This window comes from Heterocephalus glaber, unplaced genomic scaffold (genome assembly GCF_053883595.1).
Source record: "Heterocephalus glaber isolate CG9 unplaced genomic scaffold, H.glaber_assembly_v1.0 deba00000937, whole genome shotgun sequence".
Taxonomy (NCBI): domain Eukaryota; kingdom Metazoa; phylum Chordata; class Mammalia; order Rodentia; family Bathyergidae; genus Heterocephalus; species Heterocephalus glaber.
In genome coordinates this window covers 15,998,101-16,016,602 of record NW_028258173.1, presented here as the reverse complement: position 1 = coordinate 16,016,602, position 18,502 = coordinate 15,998,101, and the positions used below count along the sequence as shown (strand labels likewise).

Here is an 18,502-nt window from a genome sequence, read left to right as displayed (position 1 = left end):
CAAGCTCGATCCCCGGTACCAAAAAAAACACCAAAAACCAAAAACCAAACAAACAAACAAAAAATATGTTCTTACCTAGGTACTCTCGGATCATGCCATGTGCTCACACCAGTCTGAGTGTGTAAGAAATACACCTGACCTTGCTGCGTTGTCCTCTGTTCTGTAAAATAAAGAAAACTAGTATTAAAGTCAAATTTAGAATGTCTAAATCAAAGAAAGTTACATACACTAGGATGATATACTAACAGGGGAAATCTCCAAATTACCAATCTATTTCATTATGAAAAATGACTTCAGGGGCTGGGGATTTAGCTCAGTAGTTTCGCTGCCTGCTGTGCAAGCACAAGGACCCGAGTGCGATCCCCGGTACCAAAAAAAAAAGACTTCACAAATCATTTGTTCTGTCTCCTAGAAACAATTCCATAAATGGTGATGAGGATTACAGCCCAGCTATCTAAAAGCTAAACTAATAATGTGCCCAAATACTAAATATGTTGCAATGGAAAAATAGAAAACCAGATTGTCACAGTACCAATAATTAAAAAGACAAAAGAAATGATCTTTTACTCTTCTTCAATCCAGAGCCTGAAGGGACCAAAGGAAGGCTCAGAAGAAGAGGCTGGCCAACTTTGGGGAGACTCAGAGGAAGTTCTCAGGAACTTCAAAAGGGTTTGGAGGCTGATAATGCTTGTTTCTTCTTTTTTTGACATATTCATTTAAGGCTACTTTTGAGCTTAAACAGCTACAAAAAAAGATGGGATACAAGTAACACATTGTATAGTCATAAACAGGTAAATATGGAAAAATAATCAAATTGGAAAGAAGAGGGCTAAAGATCAAGAGTGCACATTGTGGGTAAAAACGTCAAAGGTGGGCTGGGGATTTAGCACAGTGGTTTCGCCGCCTGCTGTGCAAGCGCAAGAACCCGAGTTCGATCCCCGGTAGCAAAAACAAGTCAAAGGTGATGTGAGCACACAGCCCTTGGGAAGAGAGTAGAGAAGCCAGGGTGAAGAGAAAGAATCAGTAAATGAGTTTCTTCAATAGTGTTTTTTAGCCTTTGTTTTTTGTTTGTTTTTTGTTTTTGGTACTGGAGATCGAACTCGGGACCTTGTGGTTGCCAGGCAGGCGCCAGAACCACTGAGCTAAATCCCCAGCCCTAGTCCAGTTTTCAAACAAATTCTAACAAGAAATTTTAATATATAAGGCAATAAAATTACTGCTATATTTTAGTATAAGCTTAATTTGTTTAGAGATCCCATAATAAAGTCAATAAAATTAACTTCAAACTTTCAAAAATTATAAACATAAAATGTTTAAAATCAGTTATAGATGACAGCTGTAAAAATTTCAGCCTAATCTACTTCATTCCTGTGTTTCAGCTGCACAAAATTTATAAAATACAAATATACATAGGGAGGGGAGGGGGCTTGAGAGGGGGTAATGGGAAAAAAGAGGCAGGATGTTATCATGTACAGGTACAAATTCCCTATGATGAATGTTATCATTATGTATGCCTAAAATGTACCAATAAATGTTTTGCTGTTAAAAATAAATAAATAAAATCAGGATACCTTTTGTCAGTTTGCATTAAAAAATGCAAATTGCACAAATACTATAAAAGTATAACCATTCCTACTCTTAAACAGTTTGCCTTATAATATCAAAGAGAAATGGCAGGAGATACTTTAAGGTCTGAACATGGATAATTAAACAGCTCAAGTTTACTAAGTGTTTTCTATGCCAGATAGTGTCAGGTACTTATGAAATTTGTAATACTTTCTTCTTCCAAACCAACCTACACAGGTGGCACTACTATTTGCCTCATTTTATAGAAGATAAGGGTTAGGGATATATCTCAGTGGTAGAACACTTCACTTGCCGCCTAGCATGTGCAAGGCCCTGGGTACACTGTTTAAAAAAACAAAAACAAAAACACCTTTAAAAATTGAGGCAAAATAATATGCTCAGTAACATGGCAAAGCCAGGATGGAAATCCAGGTTTGTCTGTCTCACACTCTAATCAGTAGGCAAACTATTTTCAAATTAAAGAGCTAAAATATGTTTTTAAATAAAATTAGAATCATTCATTTGCATGATTAGGTTTTTGTTTTTTGGGGGTTTTTCTGGTACCAAGGATCAAACTCAGGATCTTGCACTTGCAAAGCAGGTGGTGGTACGGGCGGCGGCACCACTGAGCTAAATCCCCAGCCCATGATTAGTTTTTTAAAATATTCTAGAGTAAAAATATGGTAAAACTTAAATCAGGCAATTCCTAATGTTGGTCATTAGGTGTCACCATTAGCTCAAAGTAGTTTCATCTGCAGTCAGTGTAAGAGGGCAAGGATGTAAGTAACTTGGTTAACTTTAGCAAACATGCAGCAGTCAAATTTATAATATATGAGCATTCATAAATTGGGATTAATTTAGAAAGTTATAGATTAAATTAGAAGACTCAGGCCATCTTCCACATGAAATTCTACATTTCTAGAAAATTATTTAAGATTACAATCATATTATACAAACATTGAAGTGACTAAATTATTTGTAACAATCCAGTCACTCAGATAATCCAAAATTATAGATAATACAAATATAATAAACAAAGACCAACAAAATGATTTTTTTTTTGGTACTGGAGATCAAACTCGGGTCCTTGCGCTTGTGCAGCAGGCAGTGAAACTGCTGAGCTAAATCCCTGGCCCAACAAAATGATTTCTAAATATGTTTGTCTTGAAAAACACATTGCAGGTCTGACTTCAGATTGCCCTTATCTATAATAGTATTACCTTATTTTTATGCAATGCCTATTTGCAAAGTAGTCTCACTTCATTTCATATGCGTCACAATTATCTTTGTAATAAAGTATCACTTTTTTTTTTTTTGAGACTGGATCTCACTATGGAGTTCAGGCCGGCCTTGGACTTGTTATATAGTCTAGGCTGGCTTCAAACCCATGGTGATCCTCCTGCCTCAGCCTCCCAAGTGCTGGGATAGGCTCATCATATTTCATTTTAAAAGAGAAGGAAAGCTGAGGTTAATGACTAATCCAATGGTGAGCTGTTGGTTATATAGTCTTCTACCACCTCAAAGAGCTTTCAAACTTGGAAGGTGTTTTAGTTACTTTTTTGTTGCTGGGACAAAACATCTCACACCCACAAGTTAAAGAAGAAAAGGTTTATTTCATCTCACAGTTTGTAGAGGTTTCAGTCCACAGTCAGCTGGCTCCAAGGCAAGGTGGCATGGCAGAAGGGCATCCCAGAGGAGAAATAGTTCATGGCAGAACAGGCAGGAGGTAGTAGAGGCAAGCAGCAAAGCAGGAGCAAGCCTCCCTTCCCCCTTTATCACATCTAGGCTATAAGCCTTTTGGGTGGTGCCACCCGCACCAGGATGGGTCTTCCCATTATCCACACCCAGAACAATGCTAAACCAATCAGCAGACTAAGATATACCACACATCCTTAATCCCAGCATCACACATCCTAGATCCAGCCAGCTTGAAAAAGCTCCACCTGTGAGTGCATGAGGCTTTGTGGGACAACTAGATACAACCCCTAACAAGAGGTTTTATATTTACTCTTATTTTCAGACAGAATCTTTAAACTCAGATTAAAAACTTTTTTTAAATTACATTCTTTCTTAGCAAGGTGAAATTAGTAAGTCATGCTCTATTTTCTCTAATATCATACCATAGCCTTCTGGTAGGTCTGGAGGAGTATGTAAATGTGTCCTGCTCATGTAATTTCTATGTCGCTGTGACCTGACTCTCCTCTCTGCCAGCCTGGGATCTGAAGACTGTCCACATGTTGCACCATTTGTTCCACTAATTGGAGTGTTCTCATCAACAAAGCAGCTAAGAGGTCTGCCAGGACTAGAATATTCAGATGCCGGTCTGTTGAAAAGCAATAAGGAAAAATGTTATCAATTTAGATATCAAAAATAGATTTCACTAGAAAATATATACTACAGTAATATTCGCTTATTATTTAAGAAAATGGATTGACTGATACAAATACAATGATTTCAAGAACTCTAGTAAAAGCAAGCCTGAAGTCTCTAGGCACCAAAGAAACTGATGAGGTAAGAACATCAGTTATGTATTTAAATGGCTTTGATCCCCCCCGCCCCCGCCCGCCCCCTGGTACCAGGGATTGAACTCAGGACCTTGCGCTTGTGAGACAGGTGAAGTGCCACTGAGCTAAATCTCCAGTCCTATTTGATTTTAGATATAGATATAAATATAAATATAGACATAGATATAGACAGAGGTGTTTGCTGTTTTGTTTTTGGTGGTACTGAGAAGTGAGCCAGAGGCTCATGCATGGTAGGCCCAAGTGCTCTACCACTAATTTAGTTTATTCTGAGACGAGGTCTCACTAAAGTTGTTCAGGGTGAACCTGAACTTAAGATCCTCCTGCCTCAGCTTCCCAAGTAGCTGGGAATACAGGTATGAGCCACTGTATCTAATGATTTTAATTATATTTTATATAAAATCCAAATATATTTATAATTTGAGTACTGACTTACAAAGTATAACTCGACCTTGATATACCCTACCTCTTGGACCTGATTTCCTATGATTTGGCTTCTGTCACACTGATAGTCTTCCTGTTTCTTGAACTTCCCAAAGTCAGTTTATCCTTAGTCCTTGAAAACAGTACCTCTTCTTTCCACAGAATACTCTTTTCTCTTAATCTCTCTAGTCCTGGCTCTTTTTTGTTATTCAAGTGATAGTTTACATTTAAACAAGGTCTCCTAAGAGGTCCTTCCAATCTAAAAAAGTCCTCCAGTCATTTGACAGAGCAAAAGTTCCCAAACTCATAATGGTTCGATTTAAGATTTTTTTACTTTGCCCATGATGGTGGCACATGTCTGTAAACTCAGCACTCTTGGGGACTGAGGCAGAAAGGTCCCAAATTCGAGCCCAGCCTGAGCAATTTGGGAACACAGCAAAACCCTGCCTCAAAATAAAATGTAAAAAGGATTGAGGTTAACTAGGGAGAACAGCTCAGTGTGAAGCCCTGGGTTCAATTCCCAGTACTACAAATAAATAAATACATAAATAGAAATAGTTTTTTGAACTTAACAAGTAATGCAAAAGCCATCAGCAATCAATAGAAATTGTATTTCAAATTCATACTGTTTCCCAGACTAGCAAGTGATACACATAGGAACTCTCAAAATGCTGGATAATGGCAAGTTGCACCTCCCAGTTAGCTCTGTGGTCCTGAAGGCAAAGAAAGATAATATGCTGCTAAGATATGTTTGCTATACTAAGCATATTAAATGAATTCTTAACTAACAGGATTTTTATTTTTTTACTTACAGGATTTTAAATTTACAACTGTTTATTAGACATATCCCCAATCATTAAATTAAGGAGCATCTGTTCATTAACTCAGCTCCTCAGCACAGAATTTATTTTTGATATTTTTTCCTCTTTATTTCCTTGTTTCTCTCCATCTTCCCCCCACCAGAATATGTACTGAAAGAAGGGAATCTGCCTAGTTTATTTCCTACATTAAATATTCCTATCCCCTAGTGCTTGACATACATGTACAAATAGCTCATTAACATTTACTGAACAAATAAAAGAGAGATACTAGTTTGTCTCATGAAGGAAATTTCCAGTCTATTGTAGGTCTTCCAAAAGAAAAAGTTAATCAAGAATTCACTTTTAGGGCCGGGGATTTAGCTCAGTGGTTCTGCTGCCTACCTCGCAAGCGGAAGGACCCAAGTTTGATCCCTGGTACCAAAAAAGAGAATTCACTTTTAAACATAACAATCAACATTTTACACATGTGGAAATTAAAATTAATTTTATCTGTGAAATGAGATAGAAGGAATTGGGCTCCATTTAAACACTGACACAAGTGTACATTCACTCAGACTCAGATATAAGAATAAGTTATTCAACTTCAGTAAAATACCTGGCACTTTATACTAGACAAGCAACAGGGTGACCTATCAATCTTTCTTCATAATAACTTATAATAATAGCACCTAGCCAGGCATAGTGGTACACATCTGTAATCCCAGCACTCAGGAGGCTGAGGTATGAGGATCACTATGAGTTTGAGGGCAGCCTGTGCTACATATACATAGTGAGTTCAAGGCCAGCCTGAACTGCATAGGGAGACCCTGTCTCAAAAAATAAATAAATAATTTAAAAATAATAAAAATAAGAATAGCACCTAATAATCTATAATAGTATAAGCCAAGGGAAAAAACTCTGGAAAAGTTGAGAGATAAATGGGAGCTTCAAAAAGGTGACTAGCACAGACAATGGGAAATACTGTATGTTCTTACCTTGTTGGGCGTTCCCATTGTGTAGTTCTTGTTATGTGGTTTAGATATTGGATTCGTCCAGAGGCAGTTCTCCTTTCTTCCCAGCTTAAATAAAAACATTGACAGATAAGGCTTTACTGGTATTAATAGGAAGCTGAGACATGGAATGTTTTCAGTGCAATCACTAAGCCAGGAAGGTATCTGCTGCTCAAATCAGGAAGGCCAAATAGGGTTTTTTCCAACTTATTTTTTTTATTTTTGGTACCGGGGATCGAACTTGGGACCTTGGACTTGTGAGGCCGGAGGCAGAACCACTGAGCTAAATCCCCGGCCCTCCAACTTATTTTAGAACTGCACATTATATGGAATTCTGGAGTTTCTGAAATATCTACAATAAGATGTGACAAATATTTGCATCAGCCAAACTCCAAGGAGTTTTTAGTAATGTCAACATCACTGAAATTGTACTAATTTCTCCATAATTTTCTGAAAATGGCTCTGCTAAAAATATATTTACTCTGGGCCGGGGATTTAGCTCAGTGGTTTCACCGCCTGCTGCACAAGCGCAAGGACCCGAGTTTGAGCCCCAATACCAAAAATATATATATATATTATAATATATAATATATTATAATATATATAATATAATATATATATATACACACACACACACTCAAAATCAATTAGGTCTGAAAGCTAGGCAGAAGACTAAGGACTGGAATCCAGCTAGTCTAAAAATAAAAATCATCCATGATTTTTTAAAAAATTAAATTTCACTAGAAAAGCTTTCAAAAGCATTTTGCCTACCTGTGCTGGTTAATCAGAATTGTCAACTTGACTGCACTGCACTAAGATACTCCTGGAGAGGTGACTAGGTCATGAGGGCACCAACCTCATCAACAGATAAGTTCATGAGTTCCTAGCTGAATGGGCTACTAGGAGACGGAGCCTACTTGGAAGAAGCAGGTGATGGAGGTATGGCCCTGGGCTCCAATCCCAGGCTCTTTCCAACTTGCTCTACTTCCCAGCCACCATGAGTTGAGCAGCTTTCCTCCATCACACCTTCCCACCATAATGTATCTGCCTTGAGCCAACTGACCAAGGACTGAAACTTCTGAAACTAGGAGACACAATAAACCTCTCCTTCCTTAAGTTATGAGTGTCAGATAACATGACCCAACAATGGGAAAGCTGACCAATAAACTACCCAAATTAATTTTTTAAAAATTAAGAATGCCACTTTTCCCTCAACTCTTTATTACAATTTATATATTGAAACAGGCAAATAACCAGATATATGATAATGTGAATATTTCCACCAATATACTGGCAGAGTTTTGGGGGCATTAAAACACAAAAAAAGAGATGTGAGCTCCCTCCTGTGCCTGTGATTACAATTACAATCACAATAAAAGTAACGATGGACAAATACAGAATAATAGTCTTTATATTGCTATACTCTCCCAATATTATTTCACCCTAACTCCCCTTCAAAACTACCATAATCAGGGCTGGGGATTTAGCTCAGTGGTTCCGCTGCCTGCCTCCCAAGTGCAAGAACCCGAGTTCCATCCCTGGTACCAAAACAACAACAACAAAAAAAAAACTACCATAATCTACCTCACATCCATAATAGTGGATAGACATATCAAACGACTAAAATGATCTGTAAACAGTTATCCATAATAATTTTTAGAAGTTGAAACAAAATTAGCAAATATTACAGCTTAGATATGAAATTTCATGTCAAAAACAATGAGTTAAAACCAAACAATTACTCACTTTAAATGGATCTAATGTATTTATGTTTTGGGGTTTTTTTTGGTACCAGGGATTGAACTCACAACCTTGTGCTTGCAAGGCAGGAGAAGTGCCACTGAGCTAAATCCCGGCCCTCTAACGTACTATATGTAAATTATACCTCATTGAAGTTAATTAAAAATACTTTGAAGGTTAAAAAATTAGAAAAGTGTCAGAATTAGTATCAAAGAAACTAGTGATAAAGACCTTGGGAATCATCAATTAGGCTTCTGTTCAAGCTATGCCACTTACTATGTACTCTTAAGAAAATTACTTTATTCTGGCTCCCAGTTTTTTAATCTGTAAAGTGAATGACAGTAACTGTAGTAATAACAACAAAAATGATAGTAATTATTTAATATTATGTACAAGACACTTAAGTGTTTTACATAATGATTTAATTCTCTCAACAATTTATGGGTATGGGCTTTCATCAATCATTCTTTTCAATAAATAAACAAAAGCTTCAGAAGTTTAAATAATGTCATAAAGTTAGTAAACAGAACAGTAAGGGTTGGAACTCAGGTGGCCAAATTCCAGAGTCATATGCTACATACTACCTTCCAAGATGCTATGAGGATTAAATGATACAATGTATCTAAAGTGGTTACAATAGAAGTTGATGCATACATGCTCAATGTTATTACAATTATTATTATCCAAATTCTTTTTCCCATCTCTCTAAACAGAATGTTTCAAATTCAGTGTTTGCATGCCCTGTTGTGAATAATTTGACCAAGCAAAAAAGTTTTTCTTTTAAATACAGTATTCAGAGAAAAGGTATATTTGACAAGAAATTTCTGTTGCTTCCTTGTCAAAACTTTTTGTGGTCAAAGCACTTAAAAATTCAAATTTAGGGCCTGGGATTTAGCTCTGTGGTTCTGGCGCCTGCCTTGCAAGCGCAAGGTCCCGAGTTCGATCCCTGGTACCAAAAATTTTTTAAAAATCCAAAATTCAAATTTAACACACATAATTCATGGTTTATTTTGTTAATGTATAATAATAAAATCCTTCTAACTTTACATGTAGAAAGAAAACCTACATTCTAGAATTGATCATAGCAAATGTCTAACATACATAATAAATATCAATTTCTTACTGAAGGGTATTATCTATATATTTCTCTAATGATGTTATTGATGTTAGCTTACCCGTCTGGTAAATCATTATCAAACAAACGACTGCAGTCCACAACTTGTCCTCCTGTGCCTATTCGGTCTCTGGACTGAAGACTTACTGTTAAACAACAGAAACATCATTAAGATTCACAGAACTAGAAAGAAGTATTACAATCTAAAATATCTATCTTCAGAAGATATCTGGCTTATTTTGATAGTTAAGAATGAATCCTTGGTTTCTAATAAAATTTGTAAATTTTTTCCCATAGATTATTTTTCTTTAGGAGTGATACCAGAATCTTGGTTTTTTACAATTTATCATGTTCACAGAATGAAGTCTACTTTCTTTTTTCACCCTCATAATAGGGCAATGCATGGTTGCTATTGCGTTCAAGAAGCGGCATTAACATATTAAAAGTATATTCATCTGGGGCCTGGGATTTAGCTCAGTGGTGCCACTGTCTGCCTCGAAAACGCGCAAGGTCCTGAGTTCGAGCCCTGGTACAAAAAAAAAGAGTATATTTAGCTATAAAGGAGTTTGAAAAGTTTACATTAATTTTCCTTTTCTTTCATTTTTTTATTTTTATTACTACCTGTTTGCAGTACATAATGACTACATTCTTCATGGGGAGTTGGTACATGTACATAACACATCTTTTTTCTTCTCCTTCCTCTCCATCTCTTTGTCCCCTTCCATCTGCATAAGATCTATCTCCCTATTCCTATTATCTATCTTTTATTTTGCTCTTTATTTATATTTTGGTTTTCTCATATAATAGAAACCATATGATATTTAAACTTGTGTGTCTAATTTATTTTACTTAACATTATATGGTCTCAATGTTCATCCATTTTCCTACAAACGACTCAAAAAATATGGAGTGCTTCACAAATTTGCAAGTCATCTTGCACAAGGGTCATGCTAATCTTGTCTGTATCATTCCAATTTCAGCATATTTGCTGCTGAAGTGAGCACCACTTTTAATTCTTGATAATCTCATTATTTTTAAAAAATACATTGGATCCTGGCAATAGGGTAATCCTTGGATTCCATAAATTTTAAGAGTAGTATAAGATTACCATTATAAATTCGGTGACAGGAGATACAAACTCTATAGAGTTGACTCTTCTAATTAGATTAGCAATCTAATATTGAAGAAAACACTTAACATACTTAACGCTGACAATCCCAACTGAATAATGAGGAAGCGAGGTTTAAATGATATGCCTCAAATCCTTCCTTGTTGCTCTGGTAGTCCTTAATTCAAATTTTTTTTTTTTTGTACCGGGGATCAAACTCGGGTCCTTGCGCTTAGGCAGCGGGCAGTGAAACCACTGAGCTAAATTGCCAGCCCCCTTAATTCAATTTTTGGCAACTCTCCCAAAAGATAGAAGAGGTATAGCTAAATGCCAAAATCGACTATAGTTTTTTTCCTCCCAGCACTGGGAATTGAATCTAACGCCTTTGCACTGAGCTACATTCCCAGCCTTTTTCCTTTTTTATTTTGAGACAGAGCCTCACTAAATTCCAAGGCTGGGCTTGATGTTGAAATCCAGAGTGCAGGGATTACAGGCATGTACCACTACTATCCTAACTTCTTAAAGAATTACTAAATTACCACATAAAAAGTATGCTGTAAAGTATGACATCTGAGGATCTTTCATTACAAGATGGGTCTCGGGCTAGGGATTTAGCTCAGTGGTTCCACCGCCTGCCTCGAAAGCACAAGGACCCGAGTTCGATCCCCAGTACCAAAAACAAAACAAAACAAAGACGGGTCTCCTAACTCTGCTTGGTAAAAATCTGAAAAATCAGCAAGTTCACAGATTTCTTATATATTAAGTTTCATTTATAGGCGAGAACACTGTAACACACCTCGGTGAATGTAAACATGTTTTCAGAAAACTATTTCAAAAATAAGTTTTCATATAAAAAAAAGGAAAATGTTTACTGAAATAGAATCGCAGTGACATTATTTTCTCATTAGCTTTGTTTAGAATAGTATATTAAGGTTCAAAGCTAAAGAATTTCATGGGTTTCAGTTTATAACTCCAGAATGTTGTATTGTAAAACACCTAAGCAATTTGGGGGTGTTTTTAAATGATCTAATTCTAGTTTATAAAATGAACTGTAGAGGGCTGGGGATTTAGCTCAGTGGTTCTGCTGCCTGCCTCACAAGCGCAAGGTCCCGAGTTCGATCCCCAGTACAAAAAAAAAAAAAGCGGCCCCCCGCAAAGAATGAACTGTAGAAATATGTTTACCAGAGCCACTGTTCATAATATTTAAAAATTAGAAACTGAATATCCAACAATAAAGTACTGGTGAAATTAATTATATGACAATCATACACTAACATACATTAAAAATGCTATAAAAATATATCCCTCACAAAAAAGAGAAATGACAGATTAAAACAGGCTATTAATATTTTGTATAGTAAATATAATTTTAAAAAAATACATAGCAAAGGTATACATGGAGAGGATTTTGATGATATATTCTGAGTACTCTTTAGGTTCTCTGTCTACAATTAGACTTTATAAAAGCAAACAATATAAGAAAAACTTCACAATGGCAGAAAGAGCTCAATAATAATTTTAAATACAAGGGAAGAGTTTATATTCCTTGACCCAATCATTGCAATTTGGAAAAAATATTTTTAAATTAACAATTCTTTAAAAAGATAAAGCAAAATACATAAAAATGCTTTTAAGTTTCAATGTTGTAAAAACAAAACTAAAAGTTCAATGATTAAATTATAACATATAATTCATCATTATCAAATCATTGTAAGTGAAAGAAAGCAAAATAAAAATTTTATTTTCACTATAATCAAAATCATAGAAACATAGGGCCAGGGATTTAGCTCAGTGGTTTCGCCGCCTGCTGCATAAGCGCAAGGACCCAAGTTCGATCCCTGGTAGCAAAAACAAAACAAAACAAAATCATAGAAATATATATGTATACAGAAACATTAGAAAGTGGTATTTCTTAGTGTGTTAATGTTTTCTTCCATTTCCCAAAAAGACGTTTTACATCTACTTACTTACAAAAGCCCAATTCTACAAGAGCTGAACTGTCTTGGAATGACAAGACTACATGACAGGATTTAAGTGTAGCCTCCCTCTCTCTTATTAATGATCCTATTATGAGTTCCATATTCACACAAGAAGGTGGCTATTCTGCCAGTTACCCAATTATGAATCCAATTCATTGCCTTGTAAGAAATGCAGTTCTGGGCTGGAGATTTAGCTCAGTGGTTCTGCTGCCTGCCTCGCAAGTGCAAGGACCTGAGTTTGATCCCAGGTACAAAAAAAAAAAAAAATACAGTTCTTCAGTACATTTGGGAACTGAAACTTCTTTCAGAGATTCATAATTAAATCATTTTAGTCTAAATTCTCCCCTATCACAAGGTAATAAGATTCCAATTGAATTTTTTTCTTTAAGAAGCCTCCATGGTGCCTTCTGTGTCCTACCACACTATGCATCACAATCAAATCTCAATCCATCAATTTTTAAGAAAAGTCTCAAGAAATTTCATACCAAGCCCTTTGCTCTATGTCAATTCAAGATAGTCTATTATCCCATTCCACTTAGTGCTATATAAGTAGGCTAACAATTTCTCCCTTTTTCCACATTAAGTCTTACACTACCATTGCTCATTCTTTTTTCAATTAGCACAGATTTTTTTAAGACTGTAAGACACTAAACATTAAACAAAAGGTTCAACAGAATATTCTTACTCAAAAACTAGTTTGAGGATTATCTTCAGGAAACTTTAATACCATCTACAAAATCTTAGTGCTGAACTGTATTTGAATACTTTGAAAGGAAACAGTTCTTTACTTGGAGCTTTTTTTTTTTAATTAAGGGTTTTTTTAATTAAGTTAATTTATATCCTAAATCCACTGTTTCCACTGTTTATAGCATCTTACTTGACTCATATTTAATTTATGCCAATACAATGCAGCTATAGTTGTTATATTTTGATTTAAAAGGTACCTAAATTGTAGATCAGTCTGAATGAGGCCAAAATTCACATTTTAAATTCCACACTTACCTACTATCTGTCCTCTAACTGTATCATTGTCATTTGGCCCAAGTTTGCATAGATCCAACCTCTGATCTATTTCAAATCAACAACAACAAAACAAAAAAATGAAAAAATTAGCTGGTATCAGAAATTCTAACATTGATTAGTAAAAGTAAATTCCCATTATATATTAGAAACCAAATCTATAAAGAATCACAAAACAAATGTTTAAAATTTTCTAACCTCATATAAATTAGCCTTTAACTGTCAACAAGTTTTGATAAATTCAGATTTCAAACACTATGCAACATTGCGGTGTGTTATATTGCCAACAGGCAGTTACTATCTCTCCAAAGATTTCAGACCACTGCAGTCTAAGTCATGCCTTGCCTCCTAATAACTGTTGGTCTTAAGCAATTTATACCTCAGCCTTGGTTCTATCACTTGTAACCTAGAACCTACCCTGCATTTTTCAAGGATTAAATCAAATAATACTGTAACATAAAACTCTCAGCACAGTGCCTGCCACCATATAAGTGTTCAGTTAATGTTAGTTCTTGTCATTCTTATTACTTTTATCTAATCATTCCAAACCTCCCCCCACACACACACACAATAAATCTTAAGAAAAAACTGAGATCCAGATTTAACTCTTCCATTAATCGTTTAGGGGAAACTTTTTTTTTTTTTGGTGGTATTGGAAATTGAACCCAGGACCTCGTGCATGCTAAGCAACTACTCTACCACTGAGCTACATCCCCAACCCTATTTATTTAGAGACAAAAGCTCGCTAAGTTGTGTGGGCTGGCCTTGAACTTTCAATCCTCCTGCTTCAGCCTCCCAAGCAGCTGAGATTACAGCCATGTGCCACCATACCTGGCACAACTCATTTATTCTTTCAGATACTTCATCTGTAAAGTAAACATAACACTGGCCTCGCCCTCAAAGTTATAGTTAGGAATAATGTCACCTACAGCATGTTGGTTCTGCTTAGCTGAATTTTTTACAGGTGTATCCCACCTGTCTTAAATAATTATGAATTGATAAAACAAGGAGAACATCTTAGTCTTTGTATTCTCCACTTTAATCTGGCAGAACACTGCATCAGGTGCTCAATAAATATTTGATCAATATTACTAAACATCAAAAAGGTCAAGTAAATTATGCCAAGGAAACAGTCACATGTAGTAGAAAAAAAAATCTGTGTTCCCAGACTATATTCCTGACCAAACAGCTAAAACTACAGACATTTTCCCCTTTGCAAAATAAATGGATGCTACTGAGTTAGTTATACAGGGGAATTTCTGCAAAGCATGCTCTTCATCTGCTATCAGTTCCTCCAATTTGGCATGCTCCTTCTGCTAGAAGGCTTTTGTCCTTGGTTCTCAGACAAGAGGACCCTGTCATTTTTGTTTTTGTGTCACCAGGGTTTAGAATAGTACCTGACATGTTAAGAGTTCAATAAATGTTGGGTAAACCAGCCCAAGAACACTGTAACATCAGACATTTCATCTATGAATTCTAAGTTTACCTGCTGGCTTGAGTAATAAAACAGTATGGTTAAAAAAAAAACCAGTATGGTTTACATGCAGATTTTTTCCAATCCCAACATCCTTCTCCTGTTGGTCATCACTCTATCAACTCAGAAATACAAAAATTTCTCAGCTGGGTTTAAATTTGTCTGATTCAGAACTTCTAGCTCAGTTCTCTCCCTTTTATGTAGCAGGTCAATGTCTATGTATCTGGGCTGTGGTATCATACCACATTAAAAGGGACTGTCTCAATATATCTAGCATTTGGGCCAGGAATTTAGCTCAGTGGTTCCGGAGCCTGCCTTGCAAGCGCAAGGCCCCAAGTTCAAGCCCTGGTACCAAAAAAAATAATAATAATACATATATATATATATATATATATATATAGAGAGAGAGAGAGAGAGAGAGAGAGAGAGAGCATTCAATGCTAAATTGACTCTGTTTCTTTGCTAAATTATATGATAGTCTGATTATTAGCAAAGGCATTTGGGCTAAAATTCCATGACAATAACAATGTTTCTTATATAAAAAATTTTATAGAAACAACAGTAACAAAAAAAACCTATCCCCCAAATTTTTCCATCTGTGTATGTTTCAGTGGAAAGACACCCAGAAGAACTCTTTGCCACTCGGTTACATGAATTACATAAATGTTAAGTCAATTTGTCAATCCATTCTGGAAATGACTTGGAATGTCTTGATCTTAGTCTGTCTTCTAAAGTCCCAGATCAGTGATAAACTGAGCTATATTTAAGAAGTTGATATAACTATCTTACAATCAATTTTTAATTCTGTCATAGTTTTATATCCTTTTTTGGCAATAGGGTTTCTCTAGGTTATTCAGGCTGGCCTCGAACTCACAGCAATCCTCCTGGCTCAGCCTCCCAAGTGCTAAGATTACAGGTGCGAGCCATCACATCTGGCAGTTTTATACCATTCTTATCCACTAATAATTCTCTTTTAACTGCCACCTTCAATATTCCAAGCACCTAAATAAAAATTCACTGCCATCAAAATCCATCAAAACCAGAGAATGGTACTAAGAAATTTTAAAAGGCATGTTTACTTGGACACCTTTCTTCTCCACTTTCTGCATATCAATCACTTCTCTTTTTAGGACCTTGTGCTTGCCAGGCAGACGTGGTGCCACTGAGCTACATCCCCAGCCCTCAATCACTTCTTTTTTTTTTTTCCTCAATCACTTCTTAATACTTATTCATTAGAAGCTAAACATCAACTCTGATCAGCTCTAGAGCTCATACATTTAAAATGTTACACCTTTTTAAAGTATACAAAATTGCTGGGCATGGTAGCACACATCTGTAATCCCAGCACTAGGGAAGCTGAGGCAGGAGGATCATGGTGAGTTTGAGGCCAGCCTAGGCTACAAAGTGAGTTCAACGCCAGCCTGAACTACATAGCAAGACCCTGTCTCAAATAAAAAAGGTGTACAAAATAAATATAGACTAGGAATTTTACTAATATTTCAGACATATATAGGAAGTTTCTGGATCCTTAAAATATAAAATATAATAAAAACATAAAAATCATAAGAACAATTAAAATAACATGATAGGAACATAAAATAAGAATGTGTTGTTTTAATGTAAAAAGCTCTAGTATCTACTCACAACCAGTGTCTTTGAGGCGGTTGATGGCATTGGAAAGAAGACGAACACAACCAAGAAATCCAGCACCTTGTTTTTTATGGATCTTCTTGTGATTCCATACACTGATTGTAACTGAATCAGACTTTCCAATATACCTAAAAACCAAAATGGCTACATGAATAACTTAACAGTATAAAATTTTTCTTCTTATATATTCTAAAGTCACAAATATTTTTCAGAGTATAGCTAGAACATGCAAAATATATTTTGAGTTCAATCAATCCATATGACTGAACTTGAATTTTTAGAAGTTTTAAAATACCTAACAATGATTTTTAATATATCCTTATCACATCTGCCACTGTCAGACTGGGCAAAAATTCTTGTTAGTTAAAAAAAAACTCTTCCTGTAGTTTGTGTCTAATAACACTAAGGGAGATTATAATGATTACTTCTTTCCAAGAACAAAAATCCTAAAAGAACTTTTATTATGGTCACATTTTAAGTACATTTCAATGACATGACCTACTTCAGGGAAGATTTAGTTTATTTGCAAGGGGCATGGTCAAGGCTGACAGACCAAAAATCTGACCTACCTGTTATATTTTTTAATGCTGTAGAACAAAAGCTGTTTGTAACGCTTTTCCCCTGCTTCTTTCCTGCATGCAGGCCTTGAGAGAACAGGACTCTTGCAGATTTCACTTCACTGCCTGCAGACAAGCAGAGCAGGGGAAAGCGTTACTGTACTTGTCTGTACACATGCCTGCCAACTGTTAACATGGCATCAACCCATGGATAAACATGTAACCTATCAGTGGAACCTAACTCTATTCCAATGACTCTAAGAGGTCAAATTTTTGGTCCAGCAACCTTGATCTTAAAAGTATCATTCAACAAAAGAAAAATATCAGAAAAATTCACCTAGTATATATAAAAGCCTAAGCCCCCAGAGTGAGGGCTAAAACTTCTAAATAAAGAGCATGAAAGGGGCACAGGAGTCCCTGAATCCAGTTGTGCCTAAAGAATGGCTACCTTTGAGGTTTTAATTATGTAAGTTGATATATTCTTTTTGTTAAATTAAGCCAATTTGAATTTGGTTTCTGTTGCTTACAAATGAAAAGATCTAAACTAAAATATCATTCAGAATACATACATCAATTTTCAGTTACACCTACCAGAGGTATCTTGGTATGTACCTACTGCGTGCTATTAATTCCAGAACTAGGATCAAGTATTAAAGAGGCAAATTACCCCAAACCAAACATTAAAAAAAATAAATACAGACACTCCATGTTTAAAAATTAAGTTGTGATTCTGTGGCTAAGTCATTAAATGAATTGGTCACTAAATAAGGAATTGTATATAGTATGTACATTACAATACTTAGAACAAAGAAATGGTCAAAGGAAACCAACTTGATGACTTTGCTTTCATAACTCTTATATGTAGTACTCTCATGTAGAACAGGTCAGAAAACTACAGTACTGTAATGGACAGTACAATCAGTAAAATTACAATGGTGCATAAACAAGGTGTACTATATAAAAAAAGACCTAGGGTCTATAAATAAGATGTACAGAACTGTACAGAAAAAAAAAAGAAAGGGCTGGGAGTTTAGCTCAGTGATTTGAGCGCCTGCCTCACAAATGCAAGGTCCCAAGTTCGATCCCCGGTACTAAAAAAAAAAAAAGAAAGAAAGGTCATAGGTCTGAACATCCATTAAATGAGTAATATCTGTAAATCACATTAAATCAGGTTCCCAATTAATATGCCTGGTTTGTAGATGCGCTGAAATATCGACTCTCAAGGCCTCACGGCAGCCCACTACTGGCTCAAACTCCATTCGTTCACTGCAGTGCACCATCAGATTTTCTATGTGTACCATGATGTGAAAAGGCTGGAAAGCACTAAACTGCACTAAACATTTACTGATTATAGACTGTCTGAAAATTAATTCATGAATTACTAGAAATTATTAATTGTGTTGTATTATTTAAGTTGCATATCACAAACATTCTGTTCAGGGCTGGGGATTTGGCAGTGGTTCCGGCGCCTGCCTCAAAAGTGCAAGGTCCTGAGTTTGATCCCCAGTACCACAAAAAAAAAAAAAAATTAAAACAAAC

General features: G+C 35.7%; 1 protein-coding gene and 1 non-coding gene across 7 annotated transcripts in view; both read right to left on the bottom strand.

The window, feature by feature from the left end:
• Smurf2 (SMAD specific E3 ubiquitin protein ligase 2) overlaps positions 1-18,502 on the bottom strand; it is a 122,359-nt gene that overhangs the window by 36,291 nt on the left and 67,566 nt on the right. For 3 of the 6 annotated variants that reach the window (XM_087208606.1, XM_021248638.2, XM_013067632.3), the window contains exons 4-9: positions 16,401-16,534; positions 13,265-13,330; positions 9,237-9,321; positions 6,307-6,390; positions 3,687-3,889; positions 76-160 (exon numbers count right to left, since the gene is read on the bottom strand). In XM_087208606.1, the coding sequence (XP_087064732.1) occupies positions 76-160; positions 3,687-3,889; positions 6,307-6,390; positions 9,237-9,321; positions 13,265-13,330; positions 16,401-16,534 (657 nt within the window). Of the gene's footprint in view, positions 1-75; positions 161-3,686; positions 3,890-6,306; positions 6,391-9,236; positions 9,322-13,264; positions 13,331-16,400; positions 16,535-16,975; positions 17,090-18,502 lie in introns of all 6 variants that reach the window. The other 3 variants (XM_087208607.1, XM_021248637.2, XM_021248639.2) reach the window with 3 other exon arrangements.
• On the bottom strand, positions 10,074-10,179 carry LOC147828785 (U6 spliceosomal RNA). The gene has a single exon (XR_015450309.1). It is a non-coding gene; the product is annotated as a U6 spliceosomal RNA (small nuclear RNA).